Source organism: Alexandromys fortis, unplaced genomic scaffold (genome assembly GCF_014885135.2).
Source record: "Alexandromys fortis isolate MF-2015 unplaced genomic scaffold, M_Fortis_MF-2015_v1.1 scaffold_89, whole genome shotgun sequence".
NCBI classification, from domain to species: Eukaryota; Metazoa; Chordata; class Mammalia; order Rodentia; family Cricetidae; genus Alexandromys; species Alexandromys fortis.
In genome coordinates, this window is record NW_026067973.1 from 1,380,229 (window position 1) to 1,397,331 (window position 17,103).

Here is a 17,103-nt window from a genome sequence, read left to right on the forward strand (position 1 = left end):
AGATTGGTAGTTCCTGGTTTAGTGAGACACCCAGACTCAAGTGAGAGAGACAGACAGACAGAAGACAGACAGACAGACAGACAGATATCCTACATGCACTCATACTAATATGTGCACGCACATGAGCACACACACACACAAGACCTAACAGCAAGATTCCAGAATCCTAGGAAGCAGTCAAAAGCCAGGCCCACCTGTCTCATTTGTAAGATGTACCCTTGAAGCCTGCTCCTCAACATTGCTAAGACCATGACCTGTGCATGACCGGTCCATTCCTCAGTCTCCTGAAGGAGAGTGGGTTTGCCATGCTCAGGGTTTGGAGTCCTTTCAGCTGTTTCTGACTAAGAACTCCCCTGCCCCACAGGCCAGCACCTCCCAAAAGCCTATTGCCACACCACCACACCCACAAGTTTCTAGAAAGTTCCCTGGGTGAAAATAGCAGACAAACATGGTGGAAACACTCCCTTGATTGGATGAATAAGCAGCAGAAGCTTTAAGAGAGGACACCCAGTACCACACCAGTTCCCTAGAGATGCCATGTGCGCAGGCCATGTGGCTTTGTATAGCAGAGACTTGCGGTTTTATAGTTCTGCAGGCAGGGTGGCCAAGGTTGAGGTGTGGACAGGGCTGGCTCTCCAACTCTGAGAGAGAGGTCTTTCCAAGCTCTCAGCTTCCCCAGGTTCCCCCGTAATCCTTGCCCATTCTTGTGTGGGAATGGATCCGTTAGCCGTGCCCACATCTCTCCAGGGCATTCTCTGCACCTGCACACCTACCTCTATATGGCTCTCTTCCTGCCTAGTGTCTAACAGATGTCCAATAAATATTTAACTTTAGAAATTCTGTCAAGGCCACCAAAGAAGAGAATGACAAAATGGGCAGGACATGTTGTATCGCGATAAGAAAAGAAGGAAAGGGTGCGCTAACCACGGTCACCAATTCCCTGTCCGTGAGCATGGTGGCCGTGGTACCATATGACAAGGCAGCATCCAGGATGAAGCGTGACTTCCTATCCTGCTCTTCTAGACTAAGAGTGGGTGACTCACTAGCATAAACCCACAGGGATGCTACTGCCATTCAGAGTAGTCACTTGGGCACCCAGCAACGAGGACCCCACCAGTGTGATGCCATCAGCATCTCTCACAGAGGTACCAACTAGCAATCGCTCAATGCCCCCACCCATCCCTACAGCTACCTAACACATTCCAAATGGCCAGATGGGTCAGGGGCACTACTTTCCTGCAGGGGGACGCCTTGTGCTTTTAGGAGGAGGAGTCAAAGAAGTAGATTATCTCAAGCCACCACCCCATGTCACCACGGTCACCAAATAACATTGGAAGCCAGCATATTTAATGAGTCCTGTCCTCCCTGAGTCCCACAGCTAGCTCTGTCTTCCTGGGCTCTGCACACTGTTCAAGACTCTGGCTCTCCTCCCTAGACTTCTTTAGCTTCCTGTCCCCAGAAGGGATCCTCCCAACCCCCACTTTTGATTCTCATCAAACATGCAAACCATGGCTGAGCCCCACCCCCAAGGGATTAACATAATACCCCTGATTTCTCCTTCCCTCTCACACTGCGCATCTCTGGACTGCGGCCTGCCTTTGTTTCAGTAGGAGCAAAACACTGTGTCTGAGAAAGAAAAAAAAAAAAGACAGAGAGAGGGAGAGAAAAAAAAACATGCTACTGCAATTAAATATGCACGGGGGGAAGGGAGGGGGAAATGAGGACAATGAAGGATGGGAAACATCCGATGCAGCAGCTGCTGGTTGCTATAGAAACCCAGATCCCCACCAGCAGCAGCAGCATCACCCCACCCACCCTCCACTCTGGGTGCAGACTCCCAGTAGCACAGGGCTATGTGGGTCCTGGGGTGCTGGCAGCCAGGACCACAGGATTCAGGCTGACCAGGGCTCAGTCACTTGTATACCTGTAGGCTGCTAACACTGCTTTGATGACTTTTCTGGCTTCCCCCCCCCCCTCAGTTTCCTCCCCATCCTCTGATCCACAGTGACACCCCACAGTTGCTCTACACCCCAATCTCAGTCACACACTAAATGTCCAGAGGGCTTTTACACTTGACACAGGGTGGGGGTAGGGGACTCAGTCAGCCCTTTCCCTTCCCTTCCCTTCCCTTCCCTTCCCTTCCCTTCCCTTCCCTTCCCTTCCCTTCCCTTCCCTTCCCTTCCCTTCCCTTCCCTTTTTCCTTTCTCCATGGTGCCTCTCTCCCTGGCACCCAGAGGAGGAGGGCGGCTAGTATCCATGGGATCAGCCAGGAGAACTTCCAACAAGAGGCAGCTAGACCATGGGATGACCTAGATGACCCAGGAGTAAGCCCACAAGGAATCACAGAGGAAAGTAACCAGCTGGATCATCACAAGGATAAATCAAGGCTTTGGCTGCCAGTGCTGCCTTCTGCGTCATACTGCCTCACCCAAAAAGTTAGGGCTGTGTTACGTGAAGTGTTTTTCTTTCCTACCTGGATCAGCAGAATGTGATTTTTAGGGCTTCACACTTGGCAAAAAGGCTGCCTGGTGCTGGCCCAGGGCACTGGAGAGAAGAGGAGAGCGGAGAGTGGGATGGGGAGGCGGAGGAAGGAAGAGAGGAGTAATTAGGAGGATTGTAGTTAGACCAAAATTCATTCAGAAGAGCCCAGCTTGATGGAGTTATTTAAAGCCATATTGAAGAAATCACTATGACGGGCTGGCGCGATGGTTACATGAGTAAGAGTGCTTGCTGCCAAGCCTGGCAACTTGAGCCCAGCCCTCAGAACACACATGCTGAAAGGAGAGAACTGACTCCCACAATGTGTCCTTTGATCTGCACACACACACACACACACACACACACACACATGCATGCACACGCACGTGTACACACACACACACACAAATCAATAAATATTTATTCAAAAGAAGCCCAGAGAAACTTTTCAAAGATACTGTCAAGAACATTAAACCTGTCATCCTGCAGTTTTGCAGCCTCTGAGGAGGAAAGGCCTTTGGTTTTCATCCTCACGCTCAGAACGGAATTTATGGACCAGGGAGGTGCTCATTCAGGAAGGCACTTGTCCAGTTCACTTCCCAGAACCCATATAACATGGAGCCTGATGCAGCTGTGCTCACTGGTAATCCCAGCTCCAGAGAGGTGGAGACAGGCAGATCCCTGGGGCTCACCGACCAACCAGCATAGTGAATCCCAGGACGGTGAGACACTTTCGCAAAAAACAAAACAAACAAAAAAAGATGTGAACTGAGGGGCAGTACCCAAGGTTGTCCTCTGGTCTCTCTCTCTCTCTCTCTCTCTCTCTCTCTCTCTCTCTCTCTCTCTCTCTCTCTCTCTCACACACACACACACACACACACACACACACACACACACACACATCCCCCCTAAGTGTGTGCTTAGGGCATACAGGAAGCATCGCAGAACATTCCTTATAGGGTAAGTCACAACTTGAGCTCTTCCTGTTGGGGTGGGGGAGGAATTGGGAGTCTGTCCCAGGGAAAGGGCTGCAGACCTCTGTAAGATCCAGACTGTAGGGTGGAGGGTTTGTCCTAGAGCCCGCCATGCTGATAGGCCCATCCCCTGGCTTCACATCACTCCCCTCCCCTGACCCCATCCTTCCTGGATAAGCACGGTCACCTAAGGCTAATAGCAGAGCCCAAATGTGGCCCCGGGCTGTCTGTTCTCTTCTGTTCTCAGTGAGCAGAGTCCTCTGTTGCCACCAGCCACTCCCCAACCCAAGGCCCCCTCTCTCCTTAAATCAGCTGTCATTAGCTCAGAGTCAAGGTTCACTGGAGGAACCTGCACAGAGAAGACCACTCTGCTATAGACAAGTACAACAGCAGCGACCAAGTGAGTGTCCCACTGCCAGTCTACTCTGCTTCCCTGTCAACCAGGGGTGACAGGGAGGCAAGGACAGGGGCACAGGCAGTAAACACAGAGCTTGGCCCATCGCTGCTCACAGCTGCCATGATGACTGGGTCTCCCTCCCCACTGCCCCAGTGCAGAAAGAATTTAAGCCTGTGTTTGGCTTGGAAGGAAGGCTGAGTCAGAACCCCCAAATCCACGCCCGGCGACTGACTGTGGTCCAGGCCAATCACTTCACTACACGTTTGCTTCCTCCCCTAAGACAGATGCCAGCAACTCCAAGGGCTTCGTTTGGCTTGATGTAGACGGAAGGTTAGGAGTCAGAACCCCAAGTTCTGGTGCAGTGACTGATTGTAGCCCAGGCCGATGACGTCACTGCACATTTGCTTCTTCCACAAAAGCAGACACTAGCAATTTTAGGAGTCACTGGGCAACAAGTGAGGACATTTTGCAGACTCCTACCAAGGGTAGACAATGAGAGGACCCCTCCACACTGTGTGAGCACTTTCTGCAGGCTGCCGCTTGATACAGCCAACATATGCCAAAGTACCTGCACATCTAAGACTCAGAGGGTTAAGTGATGCCCAAGACGGCACAGTTAACAAGTAAAAAAAAACCAATGGAGACACCGATTTCATTCGGTCTGATGCTAAAGCCTCATTCCTTATCCGGTGTGGCGACATCTACTACAATCCAGTCCTTCAGAACAGAGGAGGGAAAGTCCTGAGCTTGAGACCAGTCTGGGCTACATAGTGACCACGGGGAAAAAGTATTGTCCTCTCTACTTGTCCTTGTGCTGTGTGTGGCTAAAAGCCTTGCCTATTGGCGGTGACGCACAAGTGAGGTCACACCACCTCATCCCTGGTTTTCCCCTACTGTCTTGGCTCAAGATAGCTCCAGGCAGACCACCTGCCGATCAGAGCTGCCTCAGTCAGAGAAGTAACGGGGCTCTATCTGGTTGTGTCTCCAGAAAACAGGTTTTTCATCACCTCACACGGTGGGCTCTACATCGCAGACGTGCAGAAGGAAGATGCCCTCTCCACCTACCGCTGCATTACCAAGCACAAATACAGTGGCGAGACTCGTCAGAGCAACGGGGCTCGGCTCTCTGTGACAGGTAGGCTGCTTGCCGGGGTACACCAAACCTCCATGGATACGGGACGCCTTCTGTATCCGCTTTGAGAAAGAGAGTAACGATCGTGGACATAGGTACCACTTGGCAAACCTTCATCCAGCTTGGGTCAAGTAGCCTTGATGTGAGAGCTTTTCTAGAGGCATCTTGGCTCCAGGAGCCACTGTCAGGCCACACCTGGCTCTCTTGAAGGATTGAAACGTTTCCATGTGTCTGATGGTTCTCAAGCACACCTCGTTATCCTCTCCACTCCCTCTGCCACCGCCACCACTTCCTCTTTTTGCCATTGTCAGGAAATTCATTGTTTAAATCTGTAGTATTTTAGATCTGTAGTACTCAGGAGGGCTTTTCATTTCCTGGTGTCTCTAAGTATTTCCAAAGATTCTGAAGTTTTTGTTGTTTGGTTGTTTTATTGTTGTTGCTGTTGTTGTGTGTGGACACTTTGTTGGAGGCCACCTCACAGCATTGGAGAGCAGGTAGAATATAAATAATAAATGTTTCTAGGAGGTTCTTGTTCTGGGGTGAACATGGTGTCTGAGGAGAGACGAAGGCTGTGTGCTGCACCCTGAGTATCAGGTAGCGCTCCCTGAGCTACCTGGTCAGCATCCACAGCCCTGTGAGGTGCGTGGGATGCTCTCTGTTTCCCCAGGAGTCCAGTGGCCTGCCTGAGGTATTGAGCCAGTGGGATGCCCAGTCAGAATTCACACTCTGTTGAGTGTGAACCTTTCTGTTGGAGGCAGGGAGGGTCAGAAGAACACCCACACACCACCTCTGGCAAAGAGGAGCAAAGGTATAAGGCTCCAAATATTTTACATCCATTCATAGACAGATGTTCTTCCATCGCCTGTACAATGCATTCTGGGATTTTCCCCATACAGTCACCACAGGCTCTGATACCTCCTTTGGGGTGGGGTGTAGGTTATTTTAGAGATGGGCTGACCTGAAGCATTCAGTGATCCTCTTTCCTCAGCTTCCCAAGTCCTAGGATCACAAGCATGCATCACCACAAAGTTTCTGAAACTTTCTGCCATGTAGGTTTTGTTATTCCTTGGGTTTGGTTTGGTTTGCCTTTTTGTTTTCTGAGACTGAGTCTTATGAACTCTAAGTCTTCAGACTGGCCTGAGAATGTTGTTGAACTTCTGATCCGCCTGCCTCCACCTCCTGAGCACAGAGATAAATATGCCACCAGTCCAGATCTCTGCCGTAATGAGGGTCAAGCCCAGGACTTCATGCAGGCTAGGCAAGCGCACTCCCAACTCTAAATTCTCCGTACCCAGTGTTTTCTATTGTAGCCCATGCTATTTTGATTTTTCTCAGCACTGGTTACAACCCACAGAATGGCTATCACAACCTCCTGAGGGTTTTTGACCTACAGTTTAAGCATCCTCGCCTTGAGGAGGTGGCGGAATGGCTTTTAGAGAGAGAATGAACTGATACAACTTCACTTTGGAGGGACTAAAACCAGAAGGTAACGCCCCACTCCAGGCTCTAGGGAAGGACTAGGGCTGTCTGCTTCTGTCATCTGTGACTTGCAGAGGTCATCCCTCATCAACAGGTGACTCCCCAGGACCCATCTCATCTACCCAGAATAGCTGAAAACAAGAAAAAGAGGACCGGAAACAGGAGGCAAGAACCAGGCTCCCCACTTTGACCCTCGTGTCTCTGATGTCTGGTTCTATGTGTGGCACACAATAGGTACCAAGTAAACATTTGTGGCATTATGAGCACCAATGGAAACTGTGCTTCTGTGTGAGCAGATGACACTGGGCCCGAGCACAGACCGTGTGTGGTAGGACTTCTGAATCTGCAGCCAATTCAGAGTGTGCTGCACTGGAGTGGTTTGCTTCCAAATTACAGGGCCTTGTTTGCATGGTGTTTTGCATCTCATTTGCATGCTTCTCAAGCAGTTTCTGGGGTGGGAGGCCCAAAACCTTCTCTTGCTAGCCTGCTCTGCTCGCCTCCACCAAGTCCTCCCTTCTCTGCTCTGATGGTTAAACCACCAGCTATGGGGGTAAGTTGTGAGAATTAGGCAGGGTTTCCTCAAAAGAACAGATTCCGGAAGCTGGAGGCTATACCAGCTTTTCTCTTTCTCATCCTACACCATCATGGTGGGTAAAAGGCATGGTGGGAGAACAGTAAGAGACATACCACACCCCCAAGGACTCAAAAAATAAAACCCTGCTTTAGGGAACAGAGAGGTCAACCCAGGAGAGGAGCCTGGGCACAGAGGGAATGGTGACCAGAAGAGGAGACCTGGACCCAGACCAGAGAAACACAAAGACAAAGGGAAGTGAGGAGAGGAAGGGAGGCCGTGCAGTGACGCGGGGCCCTGATGTGATCGGGTATGACAAGGGAGCTTGTCTGCAAGCTGCTTGTCTCTGCAGAACAGCAAGTGAGATGAGAGGGAAGTCGGGAATGGCATTGGGAGAGCTCCAACCTCTAGGCTCACCAGCTCCCTGCCCCGCCTACCTCCTAAGCCCAGCCCGTCCCAGGGAAGCACCTGCTCCCTGCCTCTAAGGCCAGGGCCCATAAGCTCCTCCTGAAAGGGTTCCCCACCTCCAAAGGTGGGGCTGACCTTTGGGCTGGAGATGGCACAAGAGGCTCCTTGTAAGCTGTGCCACCAAGCATCCAATCATGTCCCCAACCTCCACTCGCTGGTCTGAGAACCAAGAATGGCAAATACAATTAGCTGGGAGGTCATAAGGAGGTCGCAGGCTACAGCATGCGGAGTTTCGTGGTACCTGATGCCAGGGAGGTCTCCAGAAGCTGCAGGTTAGCAGGGAGATCTGCCTCCTTACCTTGCTGTTCCTGCACTGTCTCACCCCATTCCTATCACATTCCCAAGACAAGGGCAGTTACAGAAAGAGTCTGTCTCCCCCAAATCCTCCCCGATAACATCTGCCCCACATGACGTAGGGCTCTCTAGAGAGTTCCCTCCCGCAAGCACTCAATGGAATACCAGCATCCCAGACAACTTAGTATAGGCCTCACCATGAGACAACCCGAGGACCAGACAGGATGTGAAACCAGCTTCCTGTTCCCCAGCACATGCAGAACAGTCATGGAGCACACAGCATTTACCCTGGTTTCAGACTTAGCCCAGACATCACAGGACATCCCAGCAGCCTGACCTGGGACCCCCACAACCTCAGGCAGGGCTGTCTGTCTTTTCCCAATCCCGTGCCCATGTTGTTAGCACCCAGTCCCCGGGATGTGACGTGTACACACCACAGCCCTTTACTTCTCTGCTCCCCAGTAATGAAAAAGGCTTCTTTCCCCGACCACCCCCCCCCGGAATTTAATTTCACGCCTGGGCCTCAGTGATTAATTCTCTGCCCCCTACCCCGCCCCTCCTCCACCACCCCGGCAGCCCCTCCGCTTGTAAATTCTGCCCGGTGCCATGGAATTTGTGTATTTCACATCAATTAAGTGTCACATTGAGTAATTCTTCTCTGGCACTGGCTCTGTTGATCCCAACCAATCAACCATTCCCACTGGGGCGGAGGAGGGGCGAGGACAGCAAGTCTGTCACAGAGGAAGGATGAACATCGAATGGCAATCACCGGATACATCTGCACCCCCTGTAGACACAGGGAGATGAGGCACTGTAGCGCGCATCCTGCCATGCGTTGCCTAGGAAAGTAATACCAGATACGGAGGCACCATAGTCACAGCCACTGTGTAAAGAGAGGACACCCATTGCAGAAGTCATGAGACTCACCCAAAGTCTCATGGGTGGACTAGAGAGCACATAGAACCGGTCCTAGCCATGAGCAGAGACGAAGACAGCCTTCTGGAAAGTCCTGCTTCTAGAGAGACTCCAGCCCTGACCCCTCTCCAAGAGACAAGAGCAAAGAGCAGATAGATGGCCCTACTGGTGAAGGGAGGTGCGGGGGGGGGGGGTCAGTAGCTCTCCTGTTCACTCAAACAAAATTAAGTATATTGGATGATTCCATCTAGGGCCCCATCTGCTGAGCAAGGATAAGAACAACCTGCCTTCAGGGCTGTGCTCTGCCATGTGGTTCCGGGCTGGTCCCCACACTTCTCTGGTCTCAGCAACCTCATCCCTCTCTCTGAGTTCTCTGAAGTCACAATGCAGCGCGAGTCTATAAAGTCCTCAGTGTGGAGTTTATACAGAAAAGCCAGCTCACTGCAACACCTTCCTTCCTGAGTGCCTCCCCCCCCCCGCCCCCACACACACCTGAGAAACGGAAGGTTCAACAGGCAGGAACCCTAATCCACACTGGGCACAGGAGGAGCATCACAGGTCAACACTGCCTCAAGAAGCCTGGCTGTCTTCTGGGAAGATGGATGCCTGGCCTGCGGCAGCTGCTATTAAAATAGACAGGTAGCTGCAGTTTTGGCCTCGAGGGACAGACGGCAGGAGAAGGCCAGGGGCTGGGGGCGGCCACCTTTCTATCTACACTCTTCGGCTTTTCTGAAGCTTTGCACCTGTATATATTACCCGTTCAAAAAAAATAATTTTGCATGTTTTGTTTTTTAAAAAGGCAAAGGAATTGTTTGAAAAGGAAAGGGAAAGAAAGGGAACTCCATGGGAGTCCAGCAAGAGTGACAGCGGGTAGGGGGAGGTGTGTATGAGACAGACACCTCTGAGGCTGGTTTGAGAACAATGAACTAGAGTGGGTTGTGCAGAGCAGACTGGCTGGATGTCTGGGTGACCCAGCTTGCCTCAGTGTGGAGTGCAGACAAGACAGGCTACAGTCAGGACTGGGCTGGAGATGACTTTGAGAGTCAGTAGAAAAGCCAGAGCTAACAGCTCATGCCTGTGAATCCCTGCACTCAAGAGGCTAGGAGGGGAGGATGGCCAAGCATTTAGGGGTAAGCCTGGACTGCTAAGCAGGAAGAAAAGATGGATGTGTTAGGGAAATACAACTCAATTGGTAAAGTGCCTGTTTATCGCATAGGATGCCCTGGGTCTGATCTCAAGCACAAAATAAAGTGGGCATGGTAGCACACGCTGAATCACAAGGTAAAGGCAAGATGACCAGAAATTCAAGATCATAGGATAGTAAGATGGCCTAGCAGTAAAGGTGGCACCAAGTGTGACAACCTGAGTTAGATTCCTAGGACCCACACAGCAGAAGGAGCGACTTAACTCTGTAAGTTGTTCTCTGACTTCAACACATGACCCATGACATATACACATCTATGTACTCAAAAGTGTATGTGCACATGTGCACACGTGCATCTACGCACACACACTCACACACTATAATAATTTTTTTGAAGTTCAAGGTCATCCGTGGTGATGTGAGTTTAAGGCAAACCTTGGCTAGAGACCATGCCTAAAAAGAGAAACAAATGGAGGTGTTCTATACAAGAGAAAAGCTGGTGGATCCTTGACAGTAGAGACGGGACCCGAAGGGCAGAATCCCAGAAACACCTGCCCGTGAGGAGTTGGGCTGAGAGAGTAGACAGGAACACCCATAAACGACCCAGACATCTCAGCCACAGGGCCTTGGGTCTTTTACCACCTAGGGTCACAGCTCTCACAGGTGCCGGCTTCCCCTGGTTAATCCCACATGGTTCTGGGCTCTGGCATGAACTCTAAGCCTGCCCACATTATGAGGAGAAGGCAGAGCAAGGGACTGAAGAGCTGACTTAGCCACCAAAGGTTAGGCTTATAACCAAAACTTCAAGACAGGGCAGGGTGCCCCAACTGTTTACCTATTTTGGGGGATCTCCAGTCTGGTTTAAGGTCCACCGATGACTGCTAGATGTTGACGCCACTATCACGTCCTGAGACCAGGGTGAAGACAGCTGTCATACATGTCCTCTTATTCTTTCTGACCCACAGACTTGACTCTGCCATGTCCTCAACCATCCACACAGTCTGGCTCACAGGCATGATTCTCAGGGCTCAGCCTGGTCTAGGCACACACATGGAGGGCACATGCACTCCTCTGCAAATGCTGCCACCCTAGAACCTGCTCTCTGTAAGCGTGGGGACAGGGCTTCTGTCTGGAGGCCTTGCTACCCTCTCCTCACTCCTATTTCCTCCGCCCAGGATGGCCTCAGTTGTTGACCCTTTCTTCTTCCAGACCCTGCAGAGTCCATACCCACCATCCTGGATGGCTTCCACTCCCAGGAAGTGTGGACCGGCCACGCAGTGGAACTACCCTGTGCTGCCTCTGGCTACCCCATCCCTGCCATCCGCTGGCTCAAAGATGGCCGGCCCCTCCCTGCTGACAGCCGCTGGGCTAAGCGTATCACAGGGCTGACCATCAGTGACCTGCGTACTGAGGACAGTGGCACCTACATCTGTGAGGTCACCAACACCTTTGGGTCGGCAGAGGCCAACGGCATCCTCACAGTCATCGGTGAGTCTTTGTGCAATGGGGTACCATGACCATGCAGGCCCTGCTCCTGCCTCCTGCTGCCACAAGAGGAGCTCCTAGGTTATGGCTTGGAGAGGCCACTGGTGTGAAACCAGCCCTCCCTTTCAGTCCCGACATTAGCAGCAGTACCTGTGACCTCCAGTCACGTGGTCTCTCTACGAATCAAGCAGGCTGTGGGGGTCTTGTGGGGAGTTTGTGAAAAAGGAGATCTCCTGGGCTTGTTAGGGGAAGGCTGTGTCTGGCTAAGGGAGTCAATACTGATGTTAGTCTACAAGGTGGGACTGTGTCTCCATCTAGGGTGACAGTCCAAGATTTTAAGAATAATGGGGAAGGGTTCTGATCCATCAAACCAGACACCGAGCAGAGGCAGCCACGTAGGCTGTACCTGGAGCTGCCATGGATATGGAGTTTGGTTCGTCCATGTTCTTCTTGGGCATAGAGCCCTGGGGTTCAGGAAGCTATGGAAAGCAGCAAGCCTTGTAGACTTCTTTTATGGGTCCCAGAAGGCAGGCAGAGGCAGTGAAGGCAGGGGAGCTGATGCCACAGAAGGTAGGGGAGCTGATGCCATGGAAGTACCCTAAGTCTTCTCTCAGTGCCGTCCATTCTGACTCTTCACCTGGTCCATATCCATAAAAATGCCGAGGCTCCTTTGAGCTCTAATATCCTGAGTTTTCCGGCAGCCAGGAGGCCAAGGAGCTGGGATCTGGGACCCCTGAGGACCCCTCTAGATGTCAGGCAGCATTAGCCTTAACCCTTGAACATTGTACTTAACAGCATGACAGATCCCTGAGGCCATTTCAGCTTGACAAGGCAGGAACTACCTAGGGCGACTCTACTCCATCCTTGGCAGAGTCCATGATGCCATAAAGGTTGGCCAAGGTATCCCTCAACCTCTCGCCACTTTCTCATGAGACCCTCAGGTGCGCCACAGACACTGCAGAGCTTCTGCTGGCCTTCCAGCCTCGCCTCTGACTCCCTTGCCATGTCAGGGCTGGACACCCTCCCACAGCCCAGAAAGCCTTAACAGTTCAAGTGCATTTACCCGTAATGTAGAGTGGGGGTTGTCCCCTACGTGGAGTCACAGTGATGCTAGCACAGAAAGACCTCCCAAGAACTGCTCCAGGGCAGCGAGGAGGCAAGTGCTTAGAAAAAAAAAAAAAAAACTAGGGAATCATTGCTCACGAGCAAGCCCTGGACGGGTAGAAGGATCGTAACAGTAGTACCTCCCCGCTTGTTCTCAGCACTGTGCAAGTGTCTCATCTAATCCAGGTGCATACCTGTGAGGAGGATTGGGAGCTCAAGGCTAGGCAAGCTTACAGGCTATGTCACATCCTGTCTCAAAAGACAAAATAACGCATGCGTGCACACACACAAAGAGAGAGGAGAGAGAGAGAGAAAATAAGTCAGGAGGTCACACCTATTACAAGCCCTTAAAATATCAGCATGATGGCTGTAGGCGAAGTTGTGGCGGTCACACCTGCCCCAGTACATCAGAAAGCAGGTACACTCACAATCACAGGCACGAGCATCCAAAGTCTACCCACCCATTTCCCCTAATTCCCATATAGTTGTGGGGCCCACACACCTGTACCAATACACACTTCCCCACACTATTCCACACTCCTCAGGTCAACTACAGACCACCACTTCCACACTGTCTACATGTCCACACCCACAGCGCACACACACACAGAGGTTTGCTGGAGGCTCAGGTTCAAGAGGAAGTGGTACAACCAACTCTCATCCCTGTAGGCCTAATATTCCCTCCTAAGAGGTCCCCAGCTTCCTACACTCTTGCAGCCTGAACTGCACAGGAGCGCTCAGGAGTGAAAATCAGTGAGGGAAGCCGACTTGGGGCTGCCACCAGTCCACCATCCATCCAGTCAATGATACTCATAGTCCGAGTCCTGGTGGGGACGTAATGCCCAGGATGCCTTTGCTTCCAGGTGGCCCACCATCCAAGGGATGAGAAAAAGGGGAATGCTAGACAGATTGCTGGGTATGGCATTGATGATTCCTGGTGGTGGAGAGGGACTTCAAGTGGGAGGAGAGGTGAAATCCAGGAAGGTTCACTAGAAGAAGTGACCAGAGGTCAGCAGGAATTAGGCAGAGCATTCTAGGCCTAGAGCTTAGATTCTGCAACCAAACCATTCCAGGGAATGCCACATACAGGTCATTGATGTCCTAGATGTGTAACCTTAGTGACGGCAGATGGGGGCAGGTACCTTGGGCCTCTGAGGGCTTTGGATTCCATGCTGAGTTTGGGGGATCCATGAACGTGCTGAGCAGGAGAAGACTGCAGCAAAGAGGATGATGGGTAAGGGTAAGGAGGTGATGGAACACCAGAGGCGTGCGAAGGATATCCAGCTAGCAGCAAGCAAGGCTGGTGGCCTGCACAGGGGCAAGAGGAAGCGGGCAGGAAGGAGAGTGCCTTCTGATTTCTGGACGCCCACTGTGTAAGTCGAGGTCCCAGGTTTCTGGGTGAGCTAAGGGGGCCGTAAAGCTCTGCCTAAGTGGAGGGACCTTAGGGAAGTAGAGGTCATCAGAACAAGACTTTCAGCAGAAAATCCTGGCTTGTATCTACACATGCCTCATAGGTAAACTGAGACCCAGAGCAGATTTCCTAGTCCCAAATCTCACAAGGGTATGTTTCCAGAGCTGGGCTCTGACCTCTGTCTGTCCAGGCACATGCCATCACAGTAAACTCCCTGTATCCCTTTCCTTTCCTCCCACCTCCCTTGACGTCTTCACATCTTCCCAACCTGGCCACTCAGAACCCCTTCATGTGACCCTGACACCAAAGAAGCTGAAGACGGGCATCGGTAGCACGGTCATCCTGTCCTGCGCCCTCACAGGCTCCCCAGAGTTCACCATCCGCTGGTACCGCAACACTGAACTGGTGCTGCCGGGGGAGGCCATCTCCATCCGCGGGCTCAGCAACGAAACTCTGCTTATCTCCTCGGCTCAGAAGAGCCACTCGGGAGCCTACCAGTGCTTTGCCACTCGCAAGGCCCAGACAGCTCAGGACTTTGCCATCATTGTGCTGGAAGGTGAGTGGACGTGTGTGGCAGGGCAGAGCAGGGCTGTAGTTCCTGAGAGGTGTTGCCCGTGCTGGGAGGCTTCCGTCCAGTGCTCAGTGCACACATGGCAGACGCCACGCCCTCATATTAGGTTTGCAAGAGCCCAGTGTGGAGGTCCTTTTTAGTGTACCCTATTATGAAGTTGAGGAAGTCCAGGCTTTGGCCACATGTCCGGTGAATAAGGGTTTTTAACAATACTATTATACACTACTTTTGCACTCAACAGTTACTGGCGCTTTCTTAGTAGAGGGATTTCTTTAGAGTCTTGGAGGTTCTGGTTTTTCCAGAGGCTGTGGTGTCAGGAGCCTCTGAACTTTGGGATCCTTTCCAACCTGAGGCCTCTTCTCAACAGGCTGTTTCTAAGCAGGGGTCTCCGTTTCCATCCTGTTCTCTCTCCTCTTAAAGCTGCCACCACCCAGGGTCCCTCACACGGCACCTCTGTATATGCTTGTCCACACTGTGCACAGTGCAAAGTGCTTGGCCAAAAACTAGCCCCAGATCAAGCTTACACTCCACTCGCCCAGCCGTGATCCCCAGCACAGGCTGAGGCCACAGAGGAGATGCCTCTTGCTCGTTAGTGCAAAGGGACCTTCAGGGCTGGTAGGAACCCCACCTTCCAACAAGTTAGGTTTAGTGTGTCCCCAGCTGATCCTGTCTACTACAAAAAGCCACACAAAGCAACAGGCACACACCACTTCTGTCTTAACGAATATGCTAACCTCAGGCCTTCAAGGGTGGGTCTTCCCTGGTCTCACTACAGGGCCTTTGGGGCCTCGTAGCTGGGCAGCCACTGAACACGGAACCTAAGACCTTGTGCCTCCCCCTACCCACAGGGCTGTGCACAACAAGCCCCAATGCTTGCTCAACAGTCCCCTCACCACTCTTCCCAGCAAATACGCCATCCCAGTGCAGGCTCCCTTGAAATGGATATCCATCATCTCAGGGGCCTCCCACTTAGGAGCACCCCACTAGCTAGCTCATTTTTTCACTTGGAGGGGCCAATCTTTTGCCTTCAGTAGAATTCTGGCACCTTAGAAGGTGGCCCAGGAGAGCAAAGACTTGGAAAATAAAGCTAGGAGTGGAAAACAGAAAGGTAGGGGCCAGCACAGAGAGGGAAGAAAGGAGAAAGAAGGACCAATGGCCACATGACACTGCCACATCCTCCCAAGCCCAGGAAAGCATCAGGGTCTCCCCAGTTCTAGCTAAGTGTCTCTTCCGTCCGAAGGTAGGGACAGGGCTGGCAGGCTGGCCAGGTCTCTGGTAAACATTGGCATTTTGATGTGTAACATTGAAGAGTATCAATAACACTATGACATCTGCCCTGCTATTTATTTATTTGTTTATTTAATTTAAACATCTGCTTTTATTATCTTATCTTTTTAATTTGGTTGTTTGTTTATTTTTTATTTTTTCCAAGACAAGGTCTCACTATGTAGACCAGGCTGGTCTTGAACTGGTGGCAATCCTCCAGGCCAGCCTTCTGAGGGCTGAAACTGCCTGCAAGCACAACTCCTCCAGACATATTTTTTCCTTTAAATTGACATACGTAAGCATACATATTCATGGGGTACCGTGTGCTTAATTGTCTTTTTAATCCCTGACACAATCCTGTGAGGAAGGATGATCAGGGTGGGAACTCCACCCCCACATTGCACAGTAAGAAGAGGGTACGTGAAATTAATTGCCTCATCCTAGATTATGTGGCTAGCCAAGGCTTAAGGCTGGTGCCAGACTCCAATCACCTCCACAATCTCTGGGAAACTTGCATTTTAAACCTCAACCATAAAGTCTTTTGTTAATAGGGCTAAATGACATTACTACTCCCCGTCCTTGGCATGGTCAAGTACAAAGACTGCACGCAGACTCCACCCACACGTGCCTTCATGCACAGTGCCTTCTGAGCCTTGCAGTCTTTATTAATAAGTAGAGGAGCATCTTTAATGTAGTAATTAATCCACTCTTCACCATGTCCAGAAGAAGTGGGAGTAATTGTCCACACCGCTATTCCCATCACCCACCAACGAAGCAACCTGCTCAAAGACACCATTCTTGCCTCTCACCCCATGGTAGTAACTGCACCTCGCGGGTTCGTGTATGGCACAAACCCACACGTGACAGCCCTTTGTCTTTATCCCGGCTGCCACTTTGCCTCCTCCCAGCCACTGGGTGGGTGGCCTGGGGGGTTAGTCTCTCTGTGACTCGTGACCCTGAAGGGGGCTCCTCGCTCCCTGCAGACGGCACGCCCCGCATCGTCTCATCCTTCAGCGAGAAGGTGGTCAACCCCGGGGAGCAGTTCTCACTGATGTGTGCTGCCAAGGGCGCCCCGCCCCCCACGGTCACCTGGGCCCTGGACGACGAGCCCATCATGCGGGATGGAAGCCACCGCACCAACCAGTACACCATGTCCGACGGCACTACCATCAGCCACATGAACGTCACGGGCCCCCAGATCCGGGATGGGGGCGTGTACCGGTGCACAGCGCGGAACTCGGTGGGCAGTGCTGAATATCAGGCGCGAATAAACGTAAGAGGTGCCTGTCCACATTTAAATATCAGAATAGGCTTTTGAGTTCCTTTGCCATCTTTGTAGTCACCATCATTCTTGTGTGCTTCTTAATAATTGTCATTTGGATTTTAGTGGAGGTTTCTCTCTCCTTTCTCTTCC

The 17,103-nt window shown here is 51.7% G+C and overlaps 1 protein-coding gene across 1 annotated transcript in view; it reads left to right on the forward strand.

The window, feature by feature from the left end:
• Dscaml1 (DS cell adhesion molecule like 1) overlaps nucleotides 1-17,103 on the forward strand; it is a 310,097-nt gene that overhangs the window by 214,429 nt on the left and 78,565 nt on the right. The window contains exons 2-5 of the mRNA XM_050156418.1: nucleotides 4,838-4,984; nucleotides 11,062-11,340; nucleotides 14,133-14,408; nucleotides 16,673-16,969. Coding sequence (XP_050012375.1) covers nucleotides 4,838-4,984; nucleotides 11,062-11,340; nucleotides 14,133-14,408; nucleotides 16,673-16,969 — 999 coding nt within the window. The remainder of the gene's footprint in view (nucleotides 1-4,837; nucleotides 4,985-11,061; nucleotides 11,341-14,132; nucleotides 14,409-16,672; nucleotides 16,970-17,103) is intronic.